General features: G+C 40.3%; 1 protein-coding gene across 2 annotated transcripts in view; it reads right to left on the bottom strand.

Annotated features, from left to right (window-relative positions):
* SLC35F1 (solute carrier family 35 member F1) overlaps positions 1-27,214 on the bottom strand; it is a 388,139-nt gene that overhangs the window by 50,857 nt on the left and 310,068 nt on the right. For both annotated transcript variants that reach the window (XR_012378545.1, XM_073893835.1), the window contains exon 3: positions 23,211-23,338. Coding sequence is in view for 1 of the 2 variants with exons in the window: in XM_073893835.1 (XP_073749936.1) it covers positions 23,211-23,338 (128 nt within the window). In the remaining variant the exon portion in view is untranslated. The remainder of the gene's footprint in view (positions 1-23,210; positions 23,339-27,214) is intronic.

Here is a 27,214-nt window from a genome sequence, read left to right as displayed (position 1 = left end):
TATTATAGTTGTTAGATCGGTTGGAGATAAATTATACTTTTCAAAAAGGGCACGGTGACATTGATTTCAGATAGGTACGGTAGAGTATTTTTGTTTGTTTTTTAAAGATTTATTTATTTAGAGAGAGAGAGAGAGAGAGAATGGTGCCTGTGAGTTGGGGGAGGGGGAGAGGGAGAGAGAATCCTCAAGCTGACTTCCCGCTGACCACAGAGCCCGACATGGGACTCAGTCCCACGACTGTGAGATCATGACCTGAGCTGAAATCAAGAGTTGGCCCAAACGACTGAGCCACCCAGGTGCCCCTAGTATTTTTGTTTGTTTTAATCAAAACAGAAAATGTAGACAGTCACATAGCACTTAAAGTAAATGGTACATTTTAGGCTTTTGTTAAATTTTTTCTTTGAGTTAGTTCTACAGTTTCACCAAATTAATCCAAAGTATAAACAAAATTCATTGTATTTTAAAAAAGAATGAGTCTGGAGGTGCAGCAAAAGACCTGTAGGCTACTTCTTTCCATAAGAAGTGATTTCTTCTAAAAGAGCAAATTTGTGACTTAGATTTTATCCCTTTCAAAGAGTTACTGTAATTTATGAAAAGGAACAAATACCAGAGCATCGGGTAAGAGTCATAAAGTTAGCCTGTCATGCTATTTTTATGTTTTCTGACTTGTGTGCGTACAAGCTTTGTAACATGATGAAGATGACAAAGCAGAATAGGTAACCTGGATGGGAGAACTGCTCTGCAAACCAAAAACAGGCATTTCAGGAAATCTCCCTAGCATTTCCATTTTGTTCTTACAGACTTAAAGACTCAACATGGCTTGTCCTTTAGCTCCAGCTTATGTGCCTTAAATATCTTCAGAAAAACTGAGTCACTCTGATAAAATGTCTATGTTTAGAGGCTGTCTTTTGTGGCTAACAAGCTACCTGTACTGTTTTCTTTAATGTTGCGTATTTGTGGTTCCCATCGCTTACTTCTGCTCTCTTCCAGATTCTATCCCGCAGAAAATAAGAGCTTGACCCATTTGGATTGGCTATTTTTGTAGGTCAAATTTGTTGAATATTGACAATTCCACTTGGTCCCCTAAAAGACCCACAGAACCAAATGGAGATCAGATGCCAACTGTATTAACATTAGATCTGGTTTGCTGAAGACAGTGTTGCCTCTTATTTCCCACTTCAGTTTTAACTTGGCCTAATCTTTCTTAGGCAGATATACTGAGGAAAATGGCCATCAAGCTGAGGCCTCTGTTTCAGGGGTCCTTCGAGCAAGGGACAGTCCTTATCAATCCACAAAGCAGGCAGAAATGAAACATTCGGATGGCAGTTTTTTCCTCCTTTTTCTTTCCTATTAAGACATAACAATCCCACCAAGTGGTAAAGTTCCCTATAGGATATTGAATTCGCTGTTTCCTCCTTGGGGTGAAGTAAGAAGGAATGGAGAAAAAGGAGAGTTTTCTTCCATTCTCTCAGTGTTTGGAAGGGAATGGACGTCCCCCTGAGCCTGGGTGGTATCATGAGGAAAACAGGAGTTCCTCCATCTTCCTTCTGTACCATGTTTGGTTTGGCTAACAGTTATGTTCACATAAATGTTCATTCCTTGATCAAAGATCTACATATCATATTATCAGTCATAAAAATCTCTGGAAGGAAAAAATCAGGATCTGTAAGCATAAAACGTTAACAACGGTCATTTTTGGATAAGGTAACCGAACCCTCACAATCGCACTGCCCAAATTCTCTGTGGTTTCCAAATTTCTTCTCTTGAGTATATACTGCTTTCAAAATATATACAACAACACATGTTATGAGCGTATAAAAAACCTACAAGAGTCAGATCAGTCTTTCTCAAGGGAAGCAGATGGTTTGTAAAAAAATTAAAACAAAACACAAAACCCGCTACCCAACGGCTCCCATTCCAGTAGAGCATAATGAGGAGGTGATCTCATCCCTCTTTCTAATTGTCTGCCAAAAAGAGACTCCTCCGCCAGCCTCCGGCTCCTCATTAGCGCTCCCCTCCGGCTATTCATAGGGAAAAAGCTCCCCTCACGTGGCCCAGCTGTCAGAGGCTGAACCTGAGGCAGATAGTAGGTGATTCCAGGAAAGAGAACATTTCCCTACTTTGCCTTCCTCTGCTTTTAATTGGCAATTCTCCTGTGTTTCTAAAAGTGATATATATTATAAATTCATCTCCGGTGAGTAAAACTGAAGCATTAACAGGGAAGGATCTTAAAAAAGGACAATTTTCAGTATCACAGACACAACAAAAGTCCTTTTTCGGCAGACAGTCCAGCTGAAGAGAGTGGAATATAATTTGGAAAATGCACATTCACACATGTAATCAAGAACCACTTTAATTCAGTGGCCTGGACACGTACCCATCCCAGAGGCATTTGAAAAATCCAACTGGGAAAATCTTTCATCAGGAACAGACTTTTCTGGTAGACACCCCCCTTCCCTCCACCTCTCGGATTTATTCCTCTCAGAGTTACTCTATTCATAACAGATCCACCCCCACCAACCCTATGCCTTAGGACTTAATGTTTAGGTTTTATTGTCTTAAAAGATTCATATTGGATGAAGCCATGTTTCCATCATGTTGCCCAGGAGAGCCAAACTAATAAAATGTGTCATTGTGCTGCTTATATGACAGCCATTTTCCAGGAAATGTCCTATTTCCGAGACTTAGAAAAAGATTTTCACCAAACTACTTTTCTTGTCACTGCTAAGGATTTAAACGTGTGACTTTTCTATGTCCCCTCGTGCCAGTCCATCAGAACTTCCTAGCTGTTAAAATACATTCACTTTGCTTCTTTGACTTCAACTCTCAAAGACAGAAAGAAAGAAAGGGGGGAAAAAAAGACACTACCCTGCATTGAAAATCTGGGACAAGAACCTAGAAATCTAGGTGACCGCTGGAAGACAGACAATTAGGAGACATGCACTCTCTAGCTCTGCTGTAGGGAAATCTGCTTTAGGTGAGAGCAGAGCTGTCCCAGAGGACAAATTCTTTCTGGCTGAGCATCACTGGACCTTTAATCAGGTTTAAGAACAAGCTCTGATTATCAGTAAACTGGATTTTAGAAGTAGAAAGCAAGTTCACGTTTACTGAATGTCTACCATATAACAGGCAGAATGCTGTTAGGTTATTTTTCCCATTTTACAGATGCTAAATCAGCGTACTGAAGATAATAGGCGACTTACTTTAAGTCACACAGTAGTAAGTGTCAGAGCCAAGATGATCCCAGGTCTGCCACTCTTCTTGTACAAAGTGAGTGTAAGCAGTCAAGGTCCAGGTGGGGTAGAAGCTGTACCGGATCCAGTTATAACAACACCGGTCTAGGCTGGGTCAGCCTCGAGTCAGTCTAGCAGGCTCAGGTGCTCTGGCTTACACTTAGAGCACTCTGGGAGAGTGGGCAGACTCTGAAGGTATTGAAAAATTAATCACTGGCCGTCTGCATTTTTTATATTAAATAAGGGGCAGGTTATAAGCAAAAGTGTATGAGAATTAGAATCGTGTCACGGGAATGGAAGCTCCTACTTTCTAGTCATCGCAGCATAATCTATGGAGCTATTTTGCTGAAAACATCCATTCATCAACATCCACTCTGTGATGTGATACCTCTTCCCAGGAAGACAATCACAAACCTGGCTATGATTTTTTTTTTTCTTTCTTACATACCCAGCATTTTCACCGAAGGAAAAAAAAAAGGAATTTGAAGAGTTTGGTTTTAGCGATGGGTCTTTGATACTGTGTGGCTACCTTGAGTGTTTTTGGAGAAGTGGTAGCCTTAAGTCAGCCAAGCACTACTAACTTGGATTTCTTATTTATAAAATTCATCGAACAGAAGAACATTAACAATAACATTGAAGAAAGCACACATTTCAAAGCACATATTGAAGGAAATGACAGTTTTCTGATGAAATACTAATTCTACATTAATTTTGCATTACTTTTGATTCCTCCCAGCATTAAAACAGCATGCAGGAACAATTTCAAGAGCTACAGGAGAACATCTTGTACTTGTTGGGCTCTATTTCTAGGTTTAACTCGACTATTCCGGGTTTTATTAAAAAAAGGCAAAATTGGATTTTCATTGCCTTATACGCATCCCTTATTTATTTCTTCAACTGGTGTTTACTGAGTGCCCACTGCATGCTCAGCTTCGCTATGGACACAGCAGATCTGGTGAATCAAGACATTCTACATCTTGGTCCAAGCGGACAGCTGCCAATGAACACACATCTCTTTCCTGAAGTTCACAGCCAGTGTTCCCCTAGAACTTGCCTGGCCCTGAAGCTGACCCTGTCCTCTGTTCTTTGGGACCCTCCTGCTCTGCTCCTCAAGGGACCTCGCTTCCAGCATCTATCCCACGTCCTTCTTGATCCCTTCCTCTCTGTTGGCTATTTTCCTTTGCCATTTAGGCCCATGCTGCTTTTACCCTGGAGGCCCAAATGCTCTGTAGCTATTTATTTTTCCCTCTTCACAGCCAGCTTCCTGAAAGATTTATCTACAGCCACTGCCTCTCGCATCTTGGCCCCATTCATTCCTCAAGATACGGCGATGCTGACACCTCTATTCTCCACGATCACCAAAGCTACGTGGTGCTGCTTCGGCGGCATTTGGCGTCACTCATCATTCTCCCACTGAACTCTCGGCTCTCCTGATTTATGTCTTTTTTCTTCCCTCCCGCCTCTCTGGCCCGTCCTTCTGTTTTTTTGGGGGGGACTCACTTTGTTCTTTTTGTCCCTCAAAGTTGTCACATCTGAGGGCTCAGTCCTTGGCACTCTCGTTTTCACATTCTACATATGCCACCCTCTGGCTGTCACCCACCTCTTACTTCCTTTCCTGCCAAACTTCTTGAAAAGAGTTGCATTCAGCCATTGCTTCCATCCCTCTCAACTTCATTCAGCCACTCAGTGTAATCTGGGTTCTGTTTCCCAAGCACCATCAAAACTGATAAAAAATACACTCCCTGTTTTTGAACCCAGCAGAGACATTTTAGTCCTTCCTGGACTCAGCGTAGCATCTGACCCCCTTCCAGCTGGTGCTCTTACCTGCCAGGCTCCCCACCCACCACTTCATCTCTCAAGCCTCCTTGTCAGACTCCTTTATGAGTGCCTACTTTAGGGGCTCCTGGATCCACTCTCCTTTCTCAGATGCTTTGCTTTCAGGACTTTGCCAGCGTGTTTGTTCTCGTCTCTCCACACTTACCCCGAATGATGTCACCTACTGTTCTGGCTTTAAAAGTCATCTCTCTGCTGATGACTTCCAAATCTACATCTCAAATCTGGGCCCGTCTCTTAGACTCCAGAGCCTGCTGATCTGGTGTGGATGCACCAAAAATACCCACAGCTTAGAATGGCGCAAACATAACTCGTATCTTTGTCTCCATACTGTTCTCCCCCCGCTGAATGGGGCCACTGGAGACTTAGTTGCTCAGGTCTGAACCATGAACCCTGACATCCAAGGGGTCACTCTTTCCCTCCTGAAACACCTCCTTGACTTGCTTCCAGGGTTTATCACATTCTTCTGGTTCTCCTCTTTCCCTCCAGTCTCTGAATGTTGGTAGGTCCCAAGGCTCAGCTTTCAGTTTCCTTCTCTTCTCCATTTATATTCACCCCATTGGTAATGTAATCAGATCATAACTTTCAGCCCCATCTATTTGAAAATGATTCCAAATTAATATTATGAGCCCCCACCTCTCTCCTGAACCCCAGATACATTATCCCCAGCAACCTATAGCAAGCTCTGCCTGGATGTCTAACAGGAAGCTCAAGCCTAAGTGGCCAAAGCAGAATCTTGATTTTCTGCTCCACTTCTGCTCTTCCCCCGTGTTCCTCATTTCACTGCATGGCACAACCCAGTGGCTGAGGCCAATAACCAAGGAATCATTCCTAACTCCTCTTTTTCTCTCCAACGTCCCCGATACAAATACTCAGAAAACCCTATTGGCTTTATCTTATACATGTATCCCACAAGCTCTAGCCACCTCTGTGGTTAGCACCTGGCTTCAAGTCACATCTTTCGGTTAGTGGCCTCCTAACTGTCTAGCCGTGACCACTTTTGCTTCTGTACAGTCAACTCTCCATGAGCAGCCACAGCCCCAGTGACCTAAAAATACCAGTTAGGTCACATCAACCCCTGCTCTGCACATGCTAATAATTTTCCTTAGAATAAATCCAAATGGCTTTCCTTGATCGTCTGTGATAGCCTTATAAAATCATATACACTAGCCTTATGTAATCTGGCCCCTACCTCCTTCTTCAGTGTCATCTCTTACTGCCAGTAACTTCACTCACTCTTTCTGTGTCTTGAACATGCCATGCTCAGAGTCTTCATTCATACTGTTCCCTTTGCTTAGAACTCTCTTCCCTGTATCTTTGCACATCTCACTCCCTCATGTTCTGGTGGGACAGAAAGAAATTAAAATTAAGTATAACTTGGAAAGGAAGCCTCATGAGGCCAAGAACATGATCTTCTTTATGCTATACGTCTAGAACTCATAGAAAGGTATATATAATATATGCTCAATAAATACTTGCTACACATATGCCTGAATAAAACATGAATTGATCCTTCTTCAGCCACACAACAAATAAGTCACCAAGTCCTGTCTTTTTAGCCACCTGTATTTCTCTAGAACCTCTTTACTTGCCCTATCCTGACTGCCTCTTCTTCACCAGGCCATGCAAATGAACTCTCTATATTGCAAATTTCATACTATCATTACTATTCTAGAAACTCTCAAGATAAAGACCAAGTCCCTTAACGTGGTTTATCAGTCCCTTTGTGATCTGTCACCAGCTGCCCCTTCGTTCTCTGACCATTCCTCTTTCAAACTCCATGCAGAAGCATTTTTACTTTCTTTAACATGTCATGGTCCTTCTCAACACATTTCTTTGCACTGGCTGTTCCTTCTGCCCAGAGTTCCCACGTCCATCTCTCTTACTACCCCTCACCTGGCCCACTTAGACTTATCTTTCAGAGCTCAGTTGAGACAACACTTCCTCCAAGAAGCCCTCTTTGGCTTCTTAAATCCAAATTAAGTGTCCCCTCGGGGTTTTCCCATTGATCTCAGTATTATCAAATTGTACTTATTACGCTAAAACACAATTACGTTCCATGAGGAAAGGAATTTTTTCTCTCTTGCGCTCAGTTTTATTTTCTGAAGCTAGATGGTGCTTGGTACACACAAGCGCCCCCGAAATATTTTATTAATTCACTAAAAAATACTTGTGGAGGGTCTACTAGGTGCCCAGCACGATCCCAGGGAATAAGAAATCTAATTAATAACAAAAAATTCTGTACGTTTTTGGAGTTTGTAATCTTAGGTAGGAAGTGACAATCAAAATATATAGTATGCCAATGGTGATAAAAACTATGGAGAAAAATAAAGCCGGGGAGAGTGGAGGGAGTGTTGAATGGGGCAGGAGATTGTGATTTTAAACAGGGTGGTCAGGGAAGGACTCACTGAGAAGGTAACTCCTGAGCGAGGTCCAGAGGTGCTTATCTCATTGTCTAGCAGATCATAGATGCTGAATGATGAAGACCTTCTGCTTCCGTGAACCGTCTGGGGGGATTTGCTGTCACTGAGGTAACTAGTACTGCCTAAAGCTGCTTACTGAGATGACTTTGGCCAAAGGAGTTGAAGGGGAGTGTTCTGTGCAGTTCCTACTTCCTGCCCTCATTCTCTGGCACAGATGGTGTCACAACTCCTAAAGTGACCACAGAGTCCCCAGTTGATGGCTCCAGAAAATGCTCAGCTACATCTCGTCTTTCTGTTCAAGGGATCTGGAATTGGAATTGGCTCCTGACCCAGAAGATATAAAGAAGAGGGAGGACAGGAAGAAGGACGAAAACAGATCCTGCTATTTTCTCATAGGTTGGTGTTTTTATGAATTCTCATGGTCTGAGTCTTAAAAAGTCTTAGCAGCTTTTTAAAAAAGATTTTATTTATTTATTTATTTATTTATTTATTTATTTATTTATTTATTTATTTAGAGAGAGTGTGCTCGAGTAAGGCGAGGGGCAGAGGGGGAGGGAGAGAGAGAGAGGCAGACTCCCTGCTGAGTGTGGAGCCTGATGGAGGGCTCCATCTCTGGACTCCGAGATCATGATCTAAGCAGAAACCAAAAGCAGGATGCTCAACCAATTGAGCTCCCTATGTGCCCCTCCTTTTAAAAAAAGATTTTATTTATTTATTTGAGGGGGGAAGTCTTGGCAGCTTTAAGACTGTACCCTTCACTCGTGATGCGCTTCAAAGACTTTTACAGATTTATGATTTATTAACAAACACCTCCTTTCAAAAGCATTGACAAAGTAAGCAGGCTAATGCACATTTTTTTCTTTTTTTTAGTGCAAGTACACCCTCCTGCTTTAAGCACTTATTTACAAGTGAATTTTGTGTAGTGATTGAATCAAAATGAGCACTTCTGTAAAGGCAACCAGTCACAGTGCAGGAGTGTTTTCCTGTATGTCTATCCATGGCAGACAGCACCAAAGTGGTCCTCCAAGGAGTCCATCTAGGTGGCATTGGGAGCACTGGCATCTTAGTGACCACAGAGAGGAAATAGGTCCTCGGCAGGATCCTTTTCTCAAAGAATGGAAACACCAGCACAGACAGGCAAGAGAAGATTTCCCTTGCAACCGTGTGTTTTGGGTTCCTTTTGGAGAAGACCTTCAAAAGGCCAGCACCTTCACATCTGCCTGGGGGTGGGGGGGGCGGAATTAAATATTGTCTTCAAATGTATTCGTTTTCTGTTGCTGCTGTAACAAATGACCACAAACTTAGTGGCTTCATACAATATAAATTCATTATCTTACAGTTCTGGAGGTCAGAAGTCCTAAAATGAAGGTGTTCACAGAGCTGTGTACGTCCTGTGGGCTCTCGGGAAGAATCCTTTTCCTTGCCTTTCTCAGCTTCTAGGGTGACCTGCATTCCTCAGTTTGTGGCTCCTTTCTCTGTCTTCAAAGCCAGGAGGGTAGCATCCTCAGGTATCTCTGACTTTCTGACCTCCGCTTCCATTGCCACACCGTCTCACCCTCTGATTCTGGCTCCTCTTTTCAAAGGACCTTTGTGATTATATTGAGGTCACTCAAAGAAGTTAGGATAATCTCATTTCAGTTTCACTAACTGAATCACATCTGAGAGTCCCTTTGTCTAGTAAAGTAACATATTGCCGGGATTAGAACTTTGACTTCTTTGGAGGGCCATTGTTCTGCCTACTACACCAGCTATGTTCATTCATACATAATGAAAGGTGTGCCTTGAAAATAATGAGTTTTTTTTTTTTTTAAGGGAAAGAAAGCTGCCACTTATTGAACAGGGTGTGCAGGTGTTTACATATCTAATCTTCTTTAACACACTGGAATTTGTTCAATCTGGACATGGTTGTCATTCAAGGTAGTCACGCTGGAAGGTCATGGCTGTATTTTAATGAAGCTCTCATTGCTCAAAAACATTTTGAACTTTCTGAAATCACTTTCAGAGCACTCACTGGAATATCCTTAATGGAAGCAATTGCTCATTCTTCAAGAGTAGGTTTTATTTTTTGGAAAGAACACAAATACTGGATTAAGCTAGGTAACACTTTTGGGATCCAAAGGAAGGATAAATTATAAAGAAATCTGCATGACTTAAAATTGGCTCTGAAGATGTCAAAGAAATTCTACAATATGTTGAACAATGGTAGGCACATTTAAATAAGTGTATAATATAAAGCACTTTGAGGAATAATAATAATTTGGAAGTATAAATTTGGTTATGTTTACTAAACCACTTTGTTTACATCTTACATAGTAAAATATTGTTATTACCTCAAGGACATTTTTATTTGAAAAGAAAGAGAATTCTTACATAGAAAGATGTTTCTAATGAAACCATTTGGCATCTGCCTGCTCTTAATTCTCATGTTACACTGCCTAATTAGAGAAGCTATTTGTTACAAACTAGCTCTTTTCAAGTCCATTATCTTTTCATATTGTATCCCCTAACTAAATCCTTTATAGCATATAGGATTGTCTTTAAAATGAGCCCAAACTAGATCACTGGTTTAAAAAAAATCCTCTAATCTTGAAACCAACACATAAAATCTCTTACTCTTTCTTTCATTTTATTAATAATCAGTGATGTTTCAAGAAACCACGGAAGTAATTAGCTGGAGAAAACTATGAGAAATTACCAATGATGTTACTTAAAGAATTTTGCTTGAAGAAAGGCTGGGAGGATGACTTGAAGTAAAAACACAACTCGAAATTTCTATCAAAAGATTTCATATCTATGAAAATCACTTAAAGGCCAAATGAACATGTTTAGGCAACGAGCATACCTTAATTGGCAGGATTTTAAAGCATGGCTAATTGGAACACTCTTTTTTGTCTAACTGAAGTATAGCTGATAAACATCCTTATATTAGTTTCAAGTGTATATAACACAGTGAGTCAACAATTCTATACATAAAGCTACACTTACCACAATAAGTGTCGTCACCATCTGTCACCACACATTATTACAATATTATTGACTATATCGCCATTTCTTATTTTTCATCCTGTGACTTATTTATTTTATAATTGGAATTTTGTATCTCTTAATCCCCTTCACCTATTTCGCCATCACCCAACCTTCTCACCTCTGGCAACCACCTTTTTGTTCTGTATTTATGATTCTGTTTCTGTTTTTATTCATTTGTTTTGTGTTTTATATTCCACATATAAGTGAAAGTATATGGTATTTGTCTTCCTATGACTTATTTCACTTAGCATAATACCCTTGAGATCCATACATGTCGCAAATGGCAAGATCTCACTTTTTTATGGCCAAGTAATATTCCACTGTATATATGTATGTGTGTGTGTGTGTGTGTATCACATCTTCTTTATCCATTCACCTATTGATGGACACCTACATTGCTTCAATATTGTGGTTATTGTAAATAATGCTGCAGTGAACAGAGTGGTGCATATCTCTTCAAAATAGTGTTTTTGTTTTCTTTGGGTAAATGCCCAGTAGAGGAATTACTGAATCATACTGGAACATTCTGACTTTTAAAATTTTAATTAGTTTCGGGGCGCCTGGGTGGCTCAGTTGGTTAAGCGACTGCCTTCGGCTCAGGTCATGATCCTGGAGTCCCGGGATCGAGTCCCGCATCGGGCTCCCCGCTCAGTGGGGAGTCTGCTTCTCCCTCTGACCCTCTTCCCTCTCGTGCTCTCTATCTCTCATTCTCTCTCTCTCAAATAAATAAACAAAATTTAAAAAAAAAAAAAATTTTAATTAGTTTCTATTAAGGCTTCTAAGTCATAAGTTTCCAAAGTAAAGAAGACTTTGAGTTTTGAAATTTTATTTACTTGGACATTAGAAGACTTGTTTTCAATACTATGCTTTCTGTTTCGGTCTTGTTTTCTCTGTCTCCCTGTCTTTTCCTCTTTTATACACACACACACACACACACACACACACACACACACACACACACACACATTTAGAGGTGCTCACCAAATCTGTTTGCAATTCCTTACTTAAATGAATGAAAACATTGATTAAAAGTGTCCATTTGCCCATAAGCCCACCGATTCTATTTCGTAGAGAGCATACACGTTTGGGAGGTGTAAGGCAGTCAGTGGTTAACGGATTAATCTGTGTGAGCATATAGACGCCTTTGGGATATCCAAGGCTGGGCCTCCTGTGTCTTCCTCTCTACCCTGTTCACTCTTATCCAGCAACTATAACAGGCATTTTGGCTGCTAACTTTGAAAATATGAATCTTTGTGTGCGGGGTAATATTGGACTATAAGAGTGTTTCCCTTTTCACAAACTCAGTGTATGGAAAGAATACCTGTAGAAACAGATATAGTTACTGTTCATCATACAAAATGATTTCTCAATTTACAGGAAATACCCTGTACATTTCCCAGGTTAAAAATATAAATCATCTATAAAAATTTATTTGGAAGTACTATTTCAGGAACATGTTCATTGCAAAAAGGTGGTGCATCTGTACCACAGGAGAAAAATTTACTTGATTTTATATGTCAAGCAACAGCATTCCATGGCTTTAAGGTTTGTTTAGCCCCTGCTACTGTGAAAACATGATCCCAAGTAGGATATTACCATATTTGCTTGTACAAATTCCCTTGATAGTTTCACTCCCAGAGTGGGCTAGAAGAATTTTGCTTGTACCTAGAAGCAATCTCATTAATCTTTATGAGATCTCACCTCTATTGACTGGCAAAAGGTCTTACGTGAGGTAACACAGTAATCAATCAGTGGCAAATCTAATTGGAATGTGGGTTTCCTAACCTTCTCCTTGTGTCTCAAGCAAGGTCTTTCACCTAGAATGGTTTGCATGCAACTGTACAATTTTTCATTGCTTTTCTTCAATTTGCTGTCCAAGAGTGAGAGCCCGTGAAAGGACGGACTGGTTTAGGTAACGTGTATCTTTTTAATTTTTTTCTTAAATTGGATCAATGGAAAGAATACACAAAGTGGAAAATATGTGAGTAAAAGGACTGGTATTTTTGGAGCATCTACCACATGCTGGAGGCATGGCTAAAGCAGTGGATGTCCTAGCTTGGCCTAGGACACTGTCACATGGATCTCAGACGAGTCTGAGAATGTTGGAAGACGAGTGAAATTCTGTCTGCAGGAAGGACAGAGGAACTTCACTGAGGAAGGGGTTGGAGGTGGTGGCAGGATCAGAACAAGACAATTATTGTTGTTATTGCTTGTTGCATTATTGTCGCTGGGGCTGTGGGGAGACAAGGACCACTGCAAGCAAGGTTACGTGTGCATACACAGGACCACACCAGCAGGCAGGTTTTTAAATTCCTAGAAGTGGGAAAACAGATGCTCAGAGAACAAACAGATAAGGGCATCTCACTTATTTATAAGCTGTCTACATGAGCCATTGGAGCTGACAATCACCAGGGAACCAAGTGGCCCTGTTTTACTGTGGGATGCATGCTGTCAGTAAAGTCTAGGTTTATAGACCCCAAGAAAATGTCTCCTCTGGAGAGTCCTCTCTGCCACCGGTGGATCTAGTCCCTTCTCTCTGTAATCCCCTAGCATTTGTGCATAGCTCCATTTTACTACTGTTCACGCTGCACTGTGATTTGTCTATACATCTGTCTTCCAGAAAAGTAGGACAAAGTTTTCTGGAAATTTAATTTTCCACCATCAATCATGCCCCATACAGCCTTCTACCTGTTAAACTGAGCCACGAAGAGAAAGAGAGCGGGTCCTTTATAGAACAGAGAGGTCATTCATCAGCTTTCAAACACCAAGCTGACTTTCCTGAGATTTTTTTTTTTAAGGTTTTATTTATTTATTTGATGGAGAGAGAGACAGTGAGAGAGGGAACACAAGCAGGGGGAGTGGGAGAGGGAGAAGCAGACTTCCGCTGAGCACGAAGCCCAATGCAGGGCTCGATCCCAGGACCCCGGGATCAGGACCTGAGCCGAAGGCAGACGCTTAATGACTGAGTCACCCAGGTGCCCCTCCTGACATCTTTAGCAAAGAGAGGTCTAGAGTCAGGTTCAATGACAGAGAAGGGATCCTAAATTCTCTAATTCTCCCTCCAACATATAAAGAATTGATATTACCAACTACATCAGGGTTTCTTCCAGAATGTGGAAGGTTGCTCTTTTCTACCTTAGGACCCAACTGGGAGGTCTGGTGTCCCAGAAAGAGATTGTGAGACAAGGAAGTCCACGATAGAGAGGAAGAGCGGGGGCCGGGGGCAGGGGGAGTTCTTGTCTCTCCCACCGTGGACTGTGGGAAGAGAAAAGAAAATTAACATCGGAGAAGTGAGTGTTGACTCATAGGTGCCCAGTGGTGCCCTGTCTGGATTGAAGTCTCAGGGGGAGAAAGAATGCTAGATAGTTAGAGAGGAAATTGAAAGCAAAGCATTGTTTTCCTTCTGGGACAGCCACACCAACCTGAAGAGGCCACATCAGAGAACGATGAGAGGTGAAGTGTCATTAGCAGAAAGCACTCTAGTTCCCGCAGAAGTCTTTCCTGGGGCTCCTGTTTTGCCAGACGTCTGAGTGCTCTGCAAAGGGGTGCAGGCTGGCTTACCTGGGGTGGGGCGAGGCGTTCCATCTGGGAGGGGCCCCCAAGGCTGGAGACCAAACACATTCACAGCCAGATACCTGGAGGCCACAGCATCAGCAAGGATCAGAGGGCCAGTCAGCAAGGAGAGGGAGACCACTGGGGGGCAGAGTGAACAGCAGAGGCCAGCAGAATGCCAGGCACAGAATTGAGGAGGAGCTCCATATCCAGTCGAGCAAGGGCACACCCAACACCCAACAATGGGAGGTGGCCACCCAGGCTCCAAGCCACTGTCCTACAGTGGAGAGCAGCCAAAGGACCAACACAGGCCCAAGGCCACACTACAGACCTACCCCCATGCCATCTCAGAAGTGAGTATGGATGAAGGGACTTCTGAGAGGCTGAGCACTTGTCCAAAAGCAACTCAACTATCCAAAGAAAATGTTTAACTGGAAGACATTAGTAATCTTTATATGAAATCAGACTTTTCCCCTCCATCTACTGCTATTTAGCCAGCTTTTGGGTATTTGAGGGGAAGTTTCACTAGAAAGATTAGATAAATTATAGGATTATAAAGAAGGTGTAGATGCTTTGAACATCTAAGTATAGCATGAGTGAATCTGTATTGAGACAATGCCTATAACACTTGAGCTTCTTGAGAGCTGGGACAGTTTTTTCATCATCTCTACATCCCCAGAGCATAGTAGAATACTCCAAAGGTATTTAGAGTTTCATATCTGAGTCCTGTATGAATAAATGAACTTACTGATGATAAAACTACTAAAGGTCACTGTGTTGTCCTACCCCAAACATAACTCCCCTTTAGAAATTCATCTTTTCAGGCATTAACTTATTTATTCAAATATTTCATACATTTTTTGGCATCTATATATACATGATCTTGTGAAGGAAACAAAGATGAATTATTTCTGCATTTATTCAAACACCAAAAATTTATTCAGTGCTTACTGTATGCCAGGTACACAGGTCCCACCTTCAAGGTCCTTACAGAATGCAGGGGGGAGGAAATATGTAAAAAAAAACCCAACTATCATAAAAAGTAGAAAATGACAGTGACCATAAGAAAAGTGAAGATAAAGAAATAAATAGAGTCAAGACAGGATCCAGTGCATGCTTTCCAGTCCTGCAAGCATGGCTGTTACAGAGCACAGTGGAAGGGAGTAAAAGAGGTGCTCCTCTTGCTTTCCAGTGGCTTTACCTACGGCATCTGGGTGACCACCCAGGCTCCAAGTCAATGGAAGTAGAATGTGAAAGCTTTCTTCTCTAGAAGGCAGTTCTACAGAACACATTTAAAGACAGGTTTAGAGGGGCGCCTGGGTGGCTCAGTCGGTTAAGCGTCTGCCTTCAGCTCAGGTCATGATCCCAGGGTCCTGGGATCGAGCCCCGCATCAGGCTCCCTGCTCAGCGGGGAGTCTGTCCCTCTCCTTTTGCCCTTCTCCCCTGCTCGTGTTCTCTCTCTCTCTCAAATAAATAAAATAAAATCTTAAAAAAAAAAAGGACAGGCTTAGGGATGGGCATAGTAATGGAACTAAGGAGAGGTTGAAGGTAGATTTAGTGTGCTTCTCTGGTGATGAGCAAGGGTCTATATTCTCCCCAGGATAAAATGCTGACAGGAAACCTGTAGTGCCCAATCAAAATTTAGATTTGAACTGCTACATATTTGAGTGATTTATACAATCGTGAAAATAAAAAGTCCAGATCTAAGAAATCTGAAAGACATTCAGAATATCGTATTCCCTTTAAGGGTAAGAACTTTGTCTGCTTTTAAAGCTTCGCTTTTAAATGTATTTAAAATATCTCTGGAATAGTCATAAACTGCCACAGTCTTGCACCAGGGGCAGGTAAAGCAGCATGGGTAAGAAGGAGATACAGTCTTAAAAGCTGAGCCCATAATCATAAACTCAAGCCCATGGACCTGCTTCTAATGTGCATAGGCGGGCTTTGTCTCTGGGCTCATCCACGTGGTGGAAATACAAGTTGGCTACAAATAAGAAGTTTAGTGACTTTCTCTCATGTATCATGACTTCTTGACTACGGGACGACGGGTACATGACTCTTGGGGATGAGAGGTACCTCTCTCCTGTCTCCAGGAAAGATACTACTAATGCATCCTTTCTTCATCACACAACTGTATTGTATCCTAACCAATAACATAGCTGCCCACTGCCCCCTAGCAGGGCTGGGGTCTGATCAGTAGTCGTATCCCCAGCCTCTACCCACAGCATAGGCATTTTTAAATTAATAAAAACATCTGAAGGGCAAGTCTATTCATATGGCTTAAATTTTAGACATAACAATGTATAAACTACCTAGCCTTTCTCTGTATCTGATACAACTTAACCCATAACCTACTGAAAATTGACAAAGAGAAGACCCAGGAAGGCCTGAGAATTATGTAAAGCAATAAGACAAACTGTCACATGTGTATGTCTTGGCACGTTGCATATGTTACATGTATGTGTTGTGTGTGTATGCCTTGTAGAATTAGTCTCAGGGTTGGATATCACACTGCACATTGGGGAGGCTGGCTTGCATCCTGTTTTAATCTGTCCTAACACGCCCGAGTCAGACGGGCAGGACAGAAAGAAAATAACCAGGGCCAGAGGGATTTCTTTCTTGTCCTTTGCTCCTGATGGAAACTGCTTGAAGAATGGAAAATGCTCTGAAGTAGGCACTATGTGAGGAGGAGATGTGTTAGAGGTACAGACCCCTCAGCATCTTTATCAGCAAGAGTACTACAAATCGTTTCCAATGTGAGTTAATTTTAGTTACCAAATACCACGTTTGAAGAGACCCGCTTTCTTCTGATTTCACAGAAGCACTAGTTTCATCTGTTTGCATTTTAGTACTACATGGCTGAAAAACGATGAATAATCTTTAGGCGAGAAGTTGTAAAGCTGGTATTTCTACTGAAATGGTTCATATAGCACAGTTATAAAAATAGCAGAGCTTTTAGAATTTATCCAAATGTCATTGCTAATCTGTCTCAAAGTCACAGGCACAATCTATTCATTCTCTACAAGTCAAGAGATACAAACTGCCAAATGTGTCTTTAGAATACAATCCCTACCAATCCTTATAAATCTCTTCTTTTCTAATAAAGGAAACAGCTGGGTTTCTTCACTTCTATGTCTCTACTCCATCATCTTTTTCCTAATCTGTTATCTCTTTTGCCATTGTTAACTTTCTTTAGCTTCCAACTACGAAGGCAAAGTTAAAACATTTTTTTCCAAAAGATGTTCAACATTATTAACCTTGAGGGACTTGCACAATAAAACCACAATGAAATATCACTATGTACCTTTTGGAATGGCTAAAATATAAGATAATGGTAACACCAAGTGCTGGTGAGGATGGGGAGCAACTGGGCCTCCCATACATTGCTGGTGGGAATGTAAAATGGTGCTACTGCTCTGAAAACTGCTTGCCAGTTTCTAAAACCAAACAGGAATTTCCATATGACCCCGCAGATGCACTTTTGAGCATTTATCCCAGAGAAATGAAATCTTATGTTAACACAAACACTTGCGCACAGATGTTCATAGCACCTTTAGTTGTAAAAGTCCAAAGTGGAAACAACCCAAATGTCTCTCAACAAGTGAATGGTTAAACACACTCTGGTACATCTATACCGTGTAATACTACACTGCAATAAAAAGGAATAAAGTATTGATATATGCAACAATCTGGATGCACTTAAAGACATTATGCTTAATGGAAAAAAAAAAAAATCTCCAAAGGTTAAATACTGCATGATTCCATTTTATATGGCATCCTCCTGCTGACAAAATCACATAGCTGGAGAACAGGTTAATGGTTACCAGACGACAGGGATCGGTGGTGGGATGGGTGCAGCTTCACAGTGGTAGCACAAGGGAATTCCTTTGTGGTAATGGGACAGTTCTGTATTCTGATTGTGATAGTGTTTACACAAATTTACACGTGGGATCTAATTGCACAGAACTACACACACACACACGAGTGAAAGAAAAAGGGTTGAAAACTGAAAAAGGTCTGTATTCTAGCTAACAGTATTGTACCAAGATCAATATCCTGGTTTTGACATTACACTAAAGTCATATAAAATGTCACCATTGGGGAAAGTTGTGTAAATGATGCAAAGAACTCTATATATTTTTGCAATTCCCTGTGAGTCTATAATCATTTCAAAAATACATACTTCAAAAAAAAAAGAAAAAACATGTTCCTCTCAAGTTTCATGTATCAGTTGTTTGTGACATTAAACCCTAAGTTTGGTGAATGAACACAAAGGGCAGGAAGAGAAAGCATCTGAGAGGCTCTTCGTGTCTTTTTGCTTTATGTCTCTGTTTTTAAAAGAATCAAGAAACAAAAGTATTTGGTGCTGTGCCAACTATTAATGAAGACTGTCTTGTGAAAACAGAAGTGCTTTGAAAAAGGGTTACTGGGTCACATCCTACCGTTTCTTTCCTCAGAAACTTTCATGGCTCTCTTTTACCAATAAAATTAAGTCACACTCTTCCTACTGACATCTTCCTCCTACAATATGGCCCCAACTTAACTCTTCAGCTCTCTTTCTCGATTCCTTTAAGAGAATCCACTGCTTCAATCTGTTCTCTACACCAAGGCCTGAGTTTTCTTTAAAACTCAAATTTGGCTTCCTATGGCACTTAGCCTTAAGACTCAAACCCTTGACCTGGCCATTGAGACTCATAGTGTCTGGCCCCTGCCTCCTCCAGGTCATCTTGTACCACTCTTCATTCTCTATGCCCCATCACATGATTTGTCTACAACCTCATCCTTGCCACAGCCCTTCTCATTCAGGGCCTTGAACGTATTGTCTTCTTTGCTTGGATCTCCTTCCACTCCTCCTATTTATTTATTTATTTATCTTTTATTTTTTAATTTTTATTTTTTATTTATTTTTTATTATTATGTTCAGTTAGCCAACATATAGTACATGATTAGTTTCTGATGTAGTGTTCAGCGATTCATTAATTGCATATAAAACCCAGGGCTCATCACATGTGCCCTCCTTAATACCCGTCACCTGGTTACCTCAACCCATCCCCCCCTTCTGTAACCCTCGGTTTGTTTCCTAGAGTCCAGAGTCTCTCATGGTTTGTCTCCCTCTCTGATTTCTTCCCATTCAGTTTTCCCTCCCTTCCCCTGTGGTCCTCTGCACTATTCCTTATGTTCCACATATGAGTGAAACCATATGATAATTGTCTTTCTCTGCTTGACTTACTTCACTTAGCATAATCCCCTCCAGTTCCATCTATTTCGATGCAAATGGTGGGTATTCATCCTTTCTGATGGCTGAGTAATATTCCTTTGTATATATGAACCACATCTTCTTTATCCATTCATCTGTTGAAGGACATCTCAGCTCTTTCCATGGTTTGGCTATTGCAGACACTGCTGTTATGAACATTAGGGTGCATGTGCCCCTTCTTTTCACTACATCTGTATCTTTGGGGTAAACACCTAGTAGTGCAATTGCTGGGTCATAGGGTAGCTCTATTTTTAACTTTTTGAGGAACCTCCATACTGTTTTCCTGACTGGCTGTACCAGCTTGCATTCCCACCAACAGTGTAAGAGGGTTCCCCTTTCTCCACATCCTTGCCAACATTTGTTGTTTCCCGTCTTGTTAATTTTTGTCATTCTCACTGGTGTAAGGAGGTATCTCATTGTGGTTTTGATTTGCATTTCCCTGATGGCTAGTGATGTTGAACATTTTTTCATGTGTCTGTTAGCCATTTGTATGTCTTCTTTGGAGAAGTGTCTCTGTCCATTTCTTGACTGGATTATTATTTTTTGGGTATTGAGTTTGATAAGTTCTTTATAGCTCTTGGATACCAGTCCTTTATTTGTAATGTCATATGCAAATATCTTCACCCATTCCTCTCCCATTGCCTCTTAGTTTTGTTGACCGTTTCCTTTGCTGTGCAGAAGCATTTTATCTTGATGAAGTCCCAAAAGTTTATTTTTGCTGTTGTTTCCCTTGCCTTTAGAGATGTGTCTTGAAAGAAGTTGCTGTGGCCAACATTTATCCCTCATTATAACTACACATCCAATCATTTGATTATTTGACCAAATGCTGCTTTCCCTGTTTGACTAGAAGCTCCATGAGAATACAGCTTGTATCTATTTATGCTTGCAACTTTGTTCACCACTTAACAAAATGTGCTGAAGTTAGAATTTTTCAGTAATCACTTTTTAAGTGACTGGATGAATCAAATTGGAATAATTGCTCTCCAATCATATTCATTGGGTTTCCTGCCCCCACGCTTCTGTCATGCTCTTCATCCCATGTGCAAGGCTATACCCACATTTTATCCTCTCTACATTTTATCTAATCTTATAGACTCATATGAATGGATACTGTCTTGTCTTGGAAATATTATCTCTGTCTCCTTTGGAAACTGTAGCACTTAGGCATCTGTTCTCTTGCCATACTTGGCATTGCTATCAATAGATATTTGCCTCTTATGCTCTTTATCAATTCATATGTTTCTGGAGGGCAAGGCTTATTCATTTCTCTTCATGTCACCTGCAATAACTAGCTCATTTCTCAGAGGCTTAATTAATATATTTTCTTTATTGATTAATATGAGTAAAAGCTAAGCACATATTATAAGCTGAATTAATATTTATAGAAATAAGGAAAAATTATTGGCACTTGTTAGTTCTACTGATTTGCAATGAGTAAACAAAGTTAAATTACTAAACAGCAGTACAGACATGGGTCCCAGAGCAAATGCCTTCTGTTCGGACCATTTATTTTTATTTAATAGGTTTATTTGTTGTAGGTGGCAAAGTAATTCTAAAATTGTTAGATTCAACTTGCTTTTTTACTTTCCACTATTCCTTGCTCAGTAAATTACAGTGAAGACCAACTGATATTCCAGTAGAATTATTATTTTTCTTTCTCACTAAAGAATTAAAATAAACTTTTTCATAGAATGGAACATTATAATAGGCATTGAACAGCTAATTTGAGAGAGGTAGTAGGATGGATCAGGATGGTGGGGTATGACATGGGTTGAACTAAACACCTGAAGACCAGGGGACCATTTGTTAAGAATAAATTGCCACTGTTCAAAAAAAAGAAAAGAAAAGAGAAAGGAAAATTGAAAAAAAATTTTTCAAAACTCCATAGAACTTTAAGAAACCAACAATTGGTTGTGACTTTTCAATGCCTAAAGGAAAAAAAAACCCCACAAAAAGTCAACTGTATTTTCAGAGGGGGAAGTCTCTTCCTCATTCTCCCCAGGCTCATTTATAGTTTTTGGCTCTGGGCTAATGGGCTCAGTTCTGCCACAAAGCTAACATTTGTCTCTTCCTCCTCCTCCCACCATATCTGTGAAGACATTCTGGAGGCCTCTACATTTAGGTAGAGAACTGCTGGGAATTTCTGTGCCCCCAAATAGTGGAAATCAATGCAATTGAATTAACTTCTTTAAACATTTATTGAGTACCTGGCATGTGCTGGGTTTTCTTGTAGGTACTAGAGATTCGAGGGTGAACAAGAAATTACCCTTGCTGTGAAAGCACTCACAGTCGGGTGGTATAGGTGGGAATACTGAAACATCATTCTTAGGTAAGACAGACTGTGTAGACAGAGCTAACAAATAAAGTGCCATGGAAGCATAGAAGAGGTATCGGTTTCTGTTGTGGGGCTCGTTGAACTGAGTGGGAGTGAATTTGAGTGTGGAGGCACTCAGCTGATTTTCCAGCATCCATCCACCTCTCCTCTCCTGCAGTGGGTGACATGTGCCTGGTGGGATTGATCCCACCCTGACTCCACGAGTGAGTGCTGACTGGTGAGCCAGGAACCCTCAAGCAGACATGGTACCTCCCTGCCAGAGGGCCTTTGGAAATCCACAGGGACACTTTTAGTTGTTGCAAAGCTGAAAAAGACACTATTAGCATTTAGTGGACAGGAGCTAAGAATATTAAATGACCAATAATGTAGGAAAGCGACCCAAATCATGAAAAATTATCCCACCCAAAATGCCAGTAGTACTCCTACTGAAAAACATGAGTCTAAACCAATCAGAAATCTCATCCTGTATTGGGCTGGGGAGTCCAAGTTTAAGACAATTATCTCACAGCATTCCCCTGCTGTCATTGCAGTCCAATTAGAATAGGGCTCTGGACTTTTCTTCAATGCGTGTAGGTAGACAACCATCCTTTCTGTCTCTCCTTGGGCATGCAGGAAAAACCTGTAGCCCCTTCTCATTCCAGCTTAAACAACTTTGCATTCAATATATGTAATTTAAATATGTTTAGGGGGTTGGTTTGCTTGCTTGATTCTGCATTTTTGTTATTGTTGTTTCTAAGCAAATTATTTGAATGGCAGGAATGTTTTTGTGGCATCTAGTCTAAGTAAGATATAATATATGTGAATAATATTTTGTTTTCATCCCAGAGCTTTGGAATGACTATCAAATTCATAACATTGCCATAAAAAGGGAAATGAGTATGAAACAAAATGGTCAAATGTATTATTTCTGGTGTAATGAAGAAAGTAAGTGGTGTCTGGTGAAAGTTGTGAAAACCTAAGTTTAAACTTGCAATTGTGTGTGTGTGTGTGTGTGTGTGTGTATACACATGCATGTTCATGAAAGAAAAAGAGAGGGAGGAAGAGAGGACAGAGTGGCTATCTTCATGAATGACACTATTTGGGAATTTGTATCTTGTTCTTTTAGGAAAAATTCTGTCCTTTCAGGTTGCAAAATCTCCTCATTAAAGAAAGCTAAAAGAAAAGATTATTAAGCACTGATTACTTAATCAAAGTCCATTAACATGTTCTAAAATGTTATCAGTTGTGTTTAAAATAGCTCTGTTTTTATGCCTATTAACTCTTTTACTGACATAAGATTAGTTGGTAGTATTCATAGCTAGAAAGTATTTTCCTACATTGTCAATAGTTATGGTCCATTAAGGACAAAGAGGAAAAAGACATCTAATTACATCTGAATTAAGAAAAATTAATAAGACATAGAAATAAAGGTCAAGTTAATTTTTAAACACCCAATTTCCCTCTTGTTGCAAAACCTATAGAGGACTATTTAGATTCCCAGGTGACTATACTGAAAGTAAATTACATCTGGACACCGAGGAGGTTGAGAAGGACAGAAGAGCCACCAGTACCTGGATACTGGTCAGAGTCGTGTACTGGTAGGCCTTGACCACCAGGTAATTTGCTTCCAGGTCGATGAGTCCCAGGATCATATACTTCCACCATCTTCGTCGTAAAATTGCCAGGAGGTTTTCTTCTCCTGTGTTATGAGGATGAGAAGAAATGGATTAGGTTCTGAACACATAATAAACTGTGTATTTAGACGGATTCTAAAATATTGTTGTACTATATATTTTTTACTGTTCTTTAACAAATGTTTAATTAAACAAATGAATTGTGTCAAAGATTGACATGTTTTTACTTAGCTAATGGTTTTCATTGTAGACTTTGGCCTTTCAAATTGGTTTTTATGCCAGAATAAGACTGGGTAGGTTTTTAGTTCACCATGAAAGGCATTTTCTCATGAACATTTGAAGAAAAAAAGTTACATCATGTAAAAATAAAAGGAAAGGTATGTCAGAAAGGCTGTATAAACACACACAAAGTCCAAATCATTCTAAACTTCAGTATTATGGTAAAATAGAAAGAAATGAAATGAGGGTAGCCTATGGACAAAGGCTTATGCTTGATAGCAGATCTGCAGTTAGACTCCAAGATGCTATCCTGAGCGCTTGCTCAGCTTTGAACGTTCCATGCTTTGAACATTATATTCTGGTGGGGTGTGGGTGATGGGAAAAGAAAGGAAGTAGAGAGTCATTCTCAGATGGACAAGAGCTGTAGGACCATGGTCTGAATATTACCCCAAACCATAATCTTCACCATCTGGCCTCTTAAGCTTATAGCATCAGAACAGATTTTGCATCCCTTAGTTTTTCATCCACATTTTCCCATATTTCAAGCCTGAAAGAAACCTTATTTCTCAAGGGAAACCATGATTGTTAATAACAATAGCTCTCTGGAGTCAACCTGTGAGGTCTTCATACAGGATATGGAATCTGTAGAAACTGTGAGTGAATGGTGACTGTATTATGTATTGCTGCATGACAAATTATCCTAAAACACTGCTGCTTAAAACAACAAACATCTATTATCTCCTAGTTTTGTGGGTCAAGAATCTGGACACAGCTTAACTGAGTGTCTCTGATTCAAGCTGTCTCAAGAAGTTGCTGCCAAGTTGTCAGCCATGGATATAGTCACATCCGAAGGACTGACTGGGGAGGGATCTGCTTCTAAGCTTACTCAGCATGGCTGTTGGCAGGCCTCACTCCTTACCACAAGGGCCTGCCTGAAAATATGGCAGTTGGTTTCACCCGGGATGAGCAATGAGACAGAAAGAAGGGGGAGGGGGAGAAAGAAAGCAGGTGAGAGGGAAAGTACAGGTTTTTTTAAATAACTTATTATCAGAAATGGGACTTCTCCCCTATCCTCTTCTTTAAGAGAGGGTCAAGAAGTTCAACCCACCTCAAGGAAGAGAATTTTGTAAAGGTGTGAATACCAGGAAGCAGAGATCATTGGAGGTCATCTTAGAGGTTGGCTACCCTAGTGACACACACCTTTAGTATTATAGCCGGCCTTAAGCTGATCCTCAAGAACCTCAACAGACTCTATATCTTCACCTGTCTCTGAGCCACTCTCAGAACTTTGAACTCCTAATTTCTACCACTGGTCTTATTCCAGTGACCACGATATGAAGTGAAGGCCTTTTCAACCCTATGGAAACTTGTAAAACAAAGCTTTCCAGCTACATAGGGAATGTCAGAGTCTGGGTTGTGCCTAATTGGCAACAAGGAGGGAGAGGTCCCTGGACCTTCAGTAGCTAACCCAGTTTTCAAGCCTCATTTTGGGTGCCATACTTCTCACAAACTTTGCTCCAAGTATACTAAAAATCTTTCTGACTCAGTGAACTGCTAATTCCTGTTCATCCTTCAAAATTCAGCTATTCTCTACCATTTTGTTTGATGCCACTGCCCCCTGGGCAATGTGTACTCAGCTCTGTATAGTCCTTTCACATGATTGTGATTACTTAGAAATTGTCTCTTCACTAAACTGGGAGTTTGGGGATGATAAGACATCAATGTCTTACTCATATATGTATCCATAGCCCTTAGCATACTGACATATAGTTAGGATTAGCTAAGTGTTTTGGAATGGACAAATAATTGAACTGAAAAAAGTGTGAAGTGCTATTTCTCTGAATATGTCAAGAGTCAGCTCTAGAATATGAGTCACACTTCTTAGTGTTTTGCACTGAGCTTCATAGCCAGTGGACGTGATCCCCAAGGTCATTTCTTTATAGCCAGCTCATTTTGGCAATTCCCTTGCACAGCATTTCTGCCTTTCTTATCTGCCTATGCATTTGATCAATCAACACACTTCTCAGGATTTATCTTGTAAATTAGTGATTTGCAACCTGACTGAATAGTCACATCTTCTTGAGAGATTTTTTTTTAAAAATTTCAATGTCTGGGACCAGACACTCAAAATTCTGATGTAATTGGCTTTAGGTGGAGTGTGGGCGTTGGGCTGAGGATCACACTTACGACTTTCAAATGGTCGGTGTCCAGTGGTTATCCTCAGGATGACCTGTGCTAGGAATTTCAAAGAGATATAACCACAAGGTAGTGAAGGTTCTTAACACCAAAGAAACATCTGAACATCTGGCCTAAAGTATGCTTTTCCTTGTCTTATCTCTGGGGTTTTCTTTGTGTTGATTCCTCTGCTTGGACTATTCTTCCTCCAGTCTCCAAATGAAGGATCAGCATAGACACTACCACCAGGGAGCCTTCCTTGGTCTTCCTAGGGCTGGATTTCTCTGTAGTGTGCTTCTTTAATACCCTTTGCTTATCCCACATATAATACTTATCTCACTGTATTATAATGACCTATTTTCTTGACTCTATTACTCATTAGATTATTAACAATTTGACGACAGTGGCATTGCCTTGGTCATCACTTTATCACTAAGATCCAACAGTACATGGGGAGTGGTCAATAAATAATACAGAATGTATGAATAATTTTCATGTTTAATAATCTCAGCAATGCTAAATAGATCGAAACTGAGGTACTTAAAATATATTTACTATAAACATTCATGCTCCAGACAATGAAAATTGTTTTTCAGTTAGAATGTAGACAACATCTGACACAATTAATTTTGTGACCATTTTACACATGACATACTATACATAGGACATAAAAAGGTCGATGGCATGTTTAACTGCAAAGCTGCAATTCTATAGTCAGAGGTCATTGTCCCAGTTAATTTACACAATGAACAGAGAATTGCCAAACTCAGAGCATACCAGCCACATCTCAATGATATAAGACTGAAAATTTGGGTCATGGTGCTGTTTGTTCTACCAATCAATAACACATTCCAAGTGTAATTCATTACATAGATTCAAAGGAATGATTAGTTGCCTTGTTGTTCTGCTGAAAAAGTCTGCAAAGCAAAACACCCTAAATAAATGTTCCATACTGTTTCATATTGTTTCATTTGAAGCACCAGAAAACATACAATATTCTTGCACAGCAGAATTATCCAGGAAGGCAAGAGAACCCTTCTGTATTTTTGGCTGAGCAAAAAATCCAGCCCTAAAAAGGACTGCTTAGGGATTTATCTACATGGCTCTCATTAACACGGATGTACAATAGGCCATTAAAATTCTTTCTAAAATAATGAAAATGCATTCTTTACAGCCTTTGTGCCAAACCGCTCCCTAAATCTCATAAAATAGGGCCATCCATAAGAAACACCAGCACAATTGGTGGTATGTTAATGTTTTGAAATTCTTTTTTTTTTTTTTTAATTAACTAGAAGGCGTAATAAAATCCATGGGTGGAAACTTTACAATTAGAGTTTGCCAGTTACATGCATTCTGTTAGTTATTATTTTTATTATCAATATGTTCAAATATAAATAAAAATATTAGGGAATAATGTAAGGTAACCTCCAACCTGATTTTTTGTAAATTTTATTTTATTTTGTTAATCACCATACATTACAACATTAGTTTTTGATGCAGTGCTCCATGATTCATTGTTTGTGTATAACACCCAGTGCTCCATGCAG

This window comes from Callorhinus ursinus, unplaced genomic scaffold, assembly GCF_003265705.2.
Source record: "Callorhinus ursinus isolate GAN/ISIS: 27379988/994484 unplaced genomic scaffold, GSC_fseal_2.0 scaffold6, whole genome shotgun sequence".
Taxonomy (NCBI): domain Eukaryota; kingdom Metazoa; phylum Chordata; class Mammalia; order Carnivora; family Otariidae; genus Callorhinus; species Callorhinus ursinus.
The sequence above is the reverse complement of the archived record's forward strand: the minus strand, read 5'-3'. Positions and strand labels throughout refer to the sequence as shown.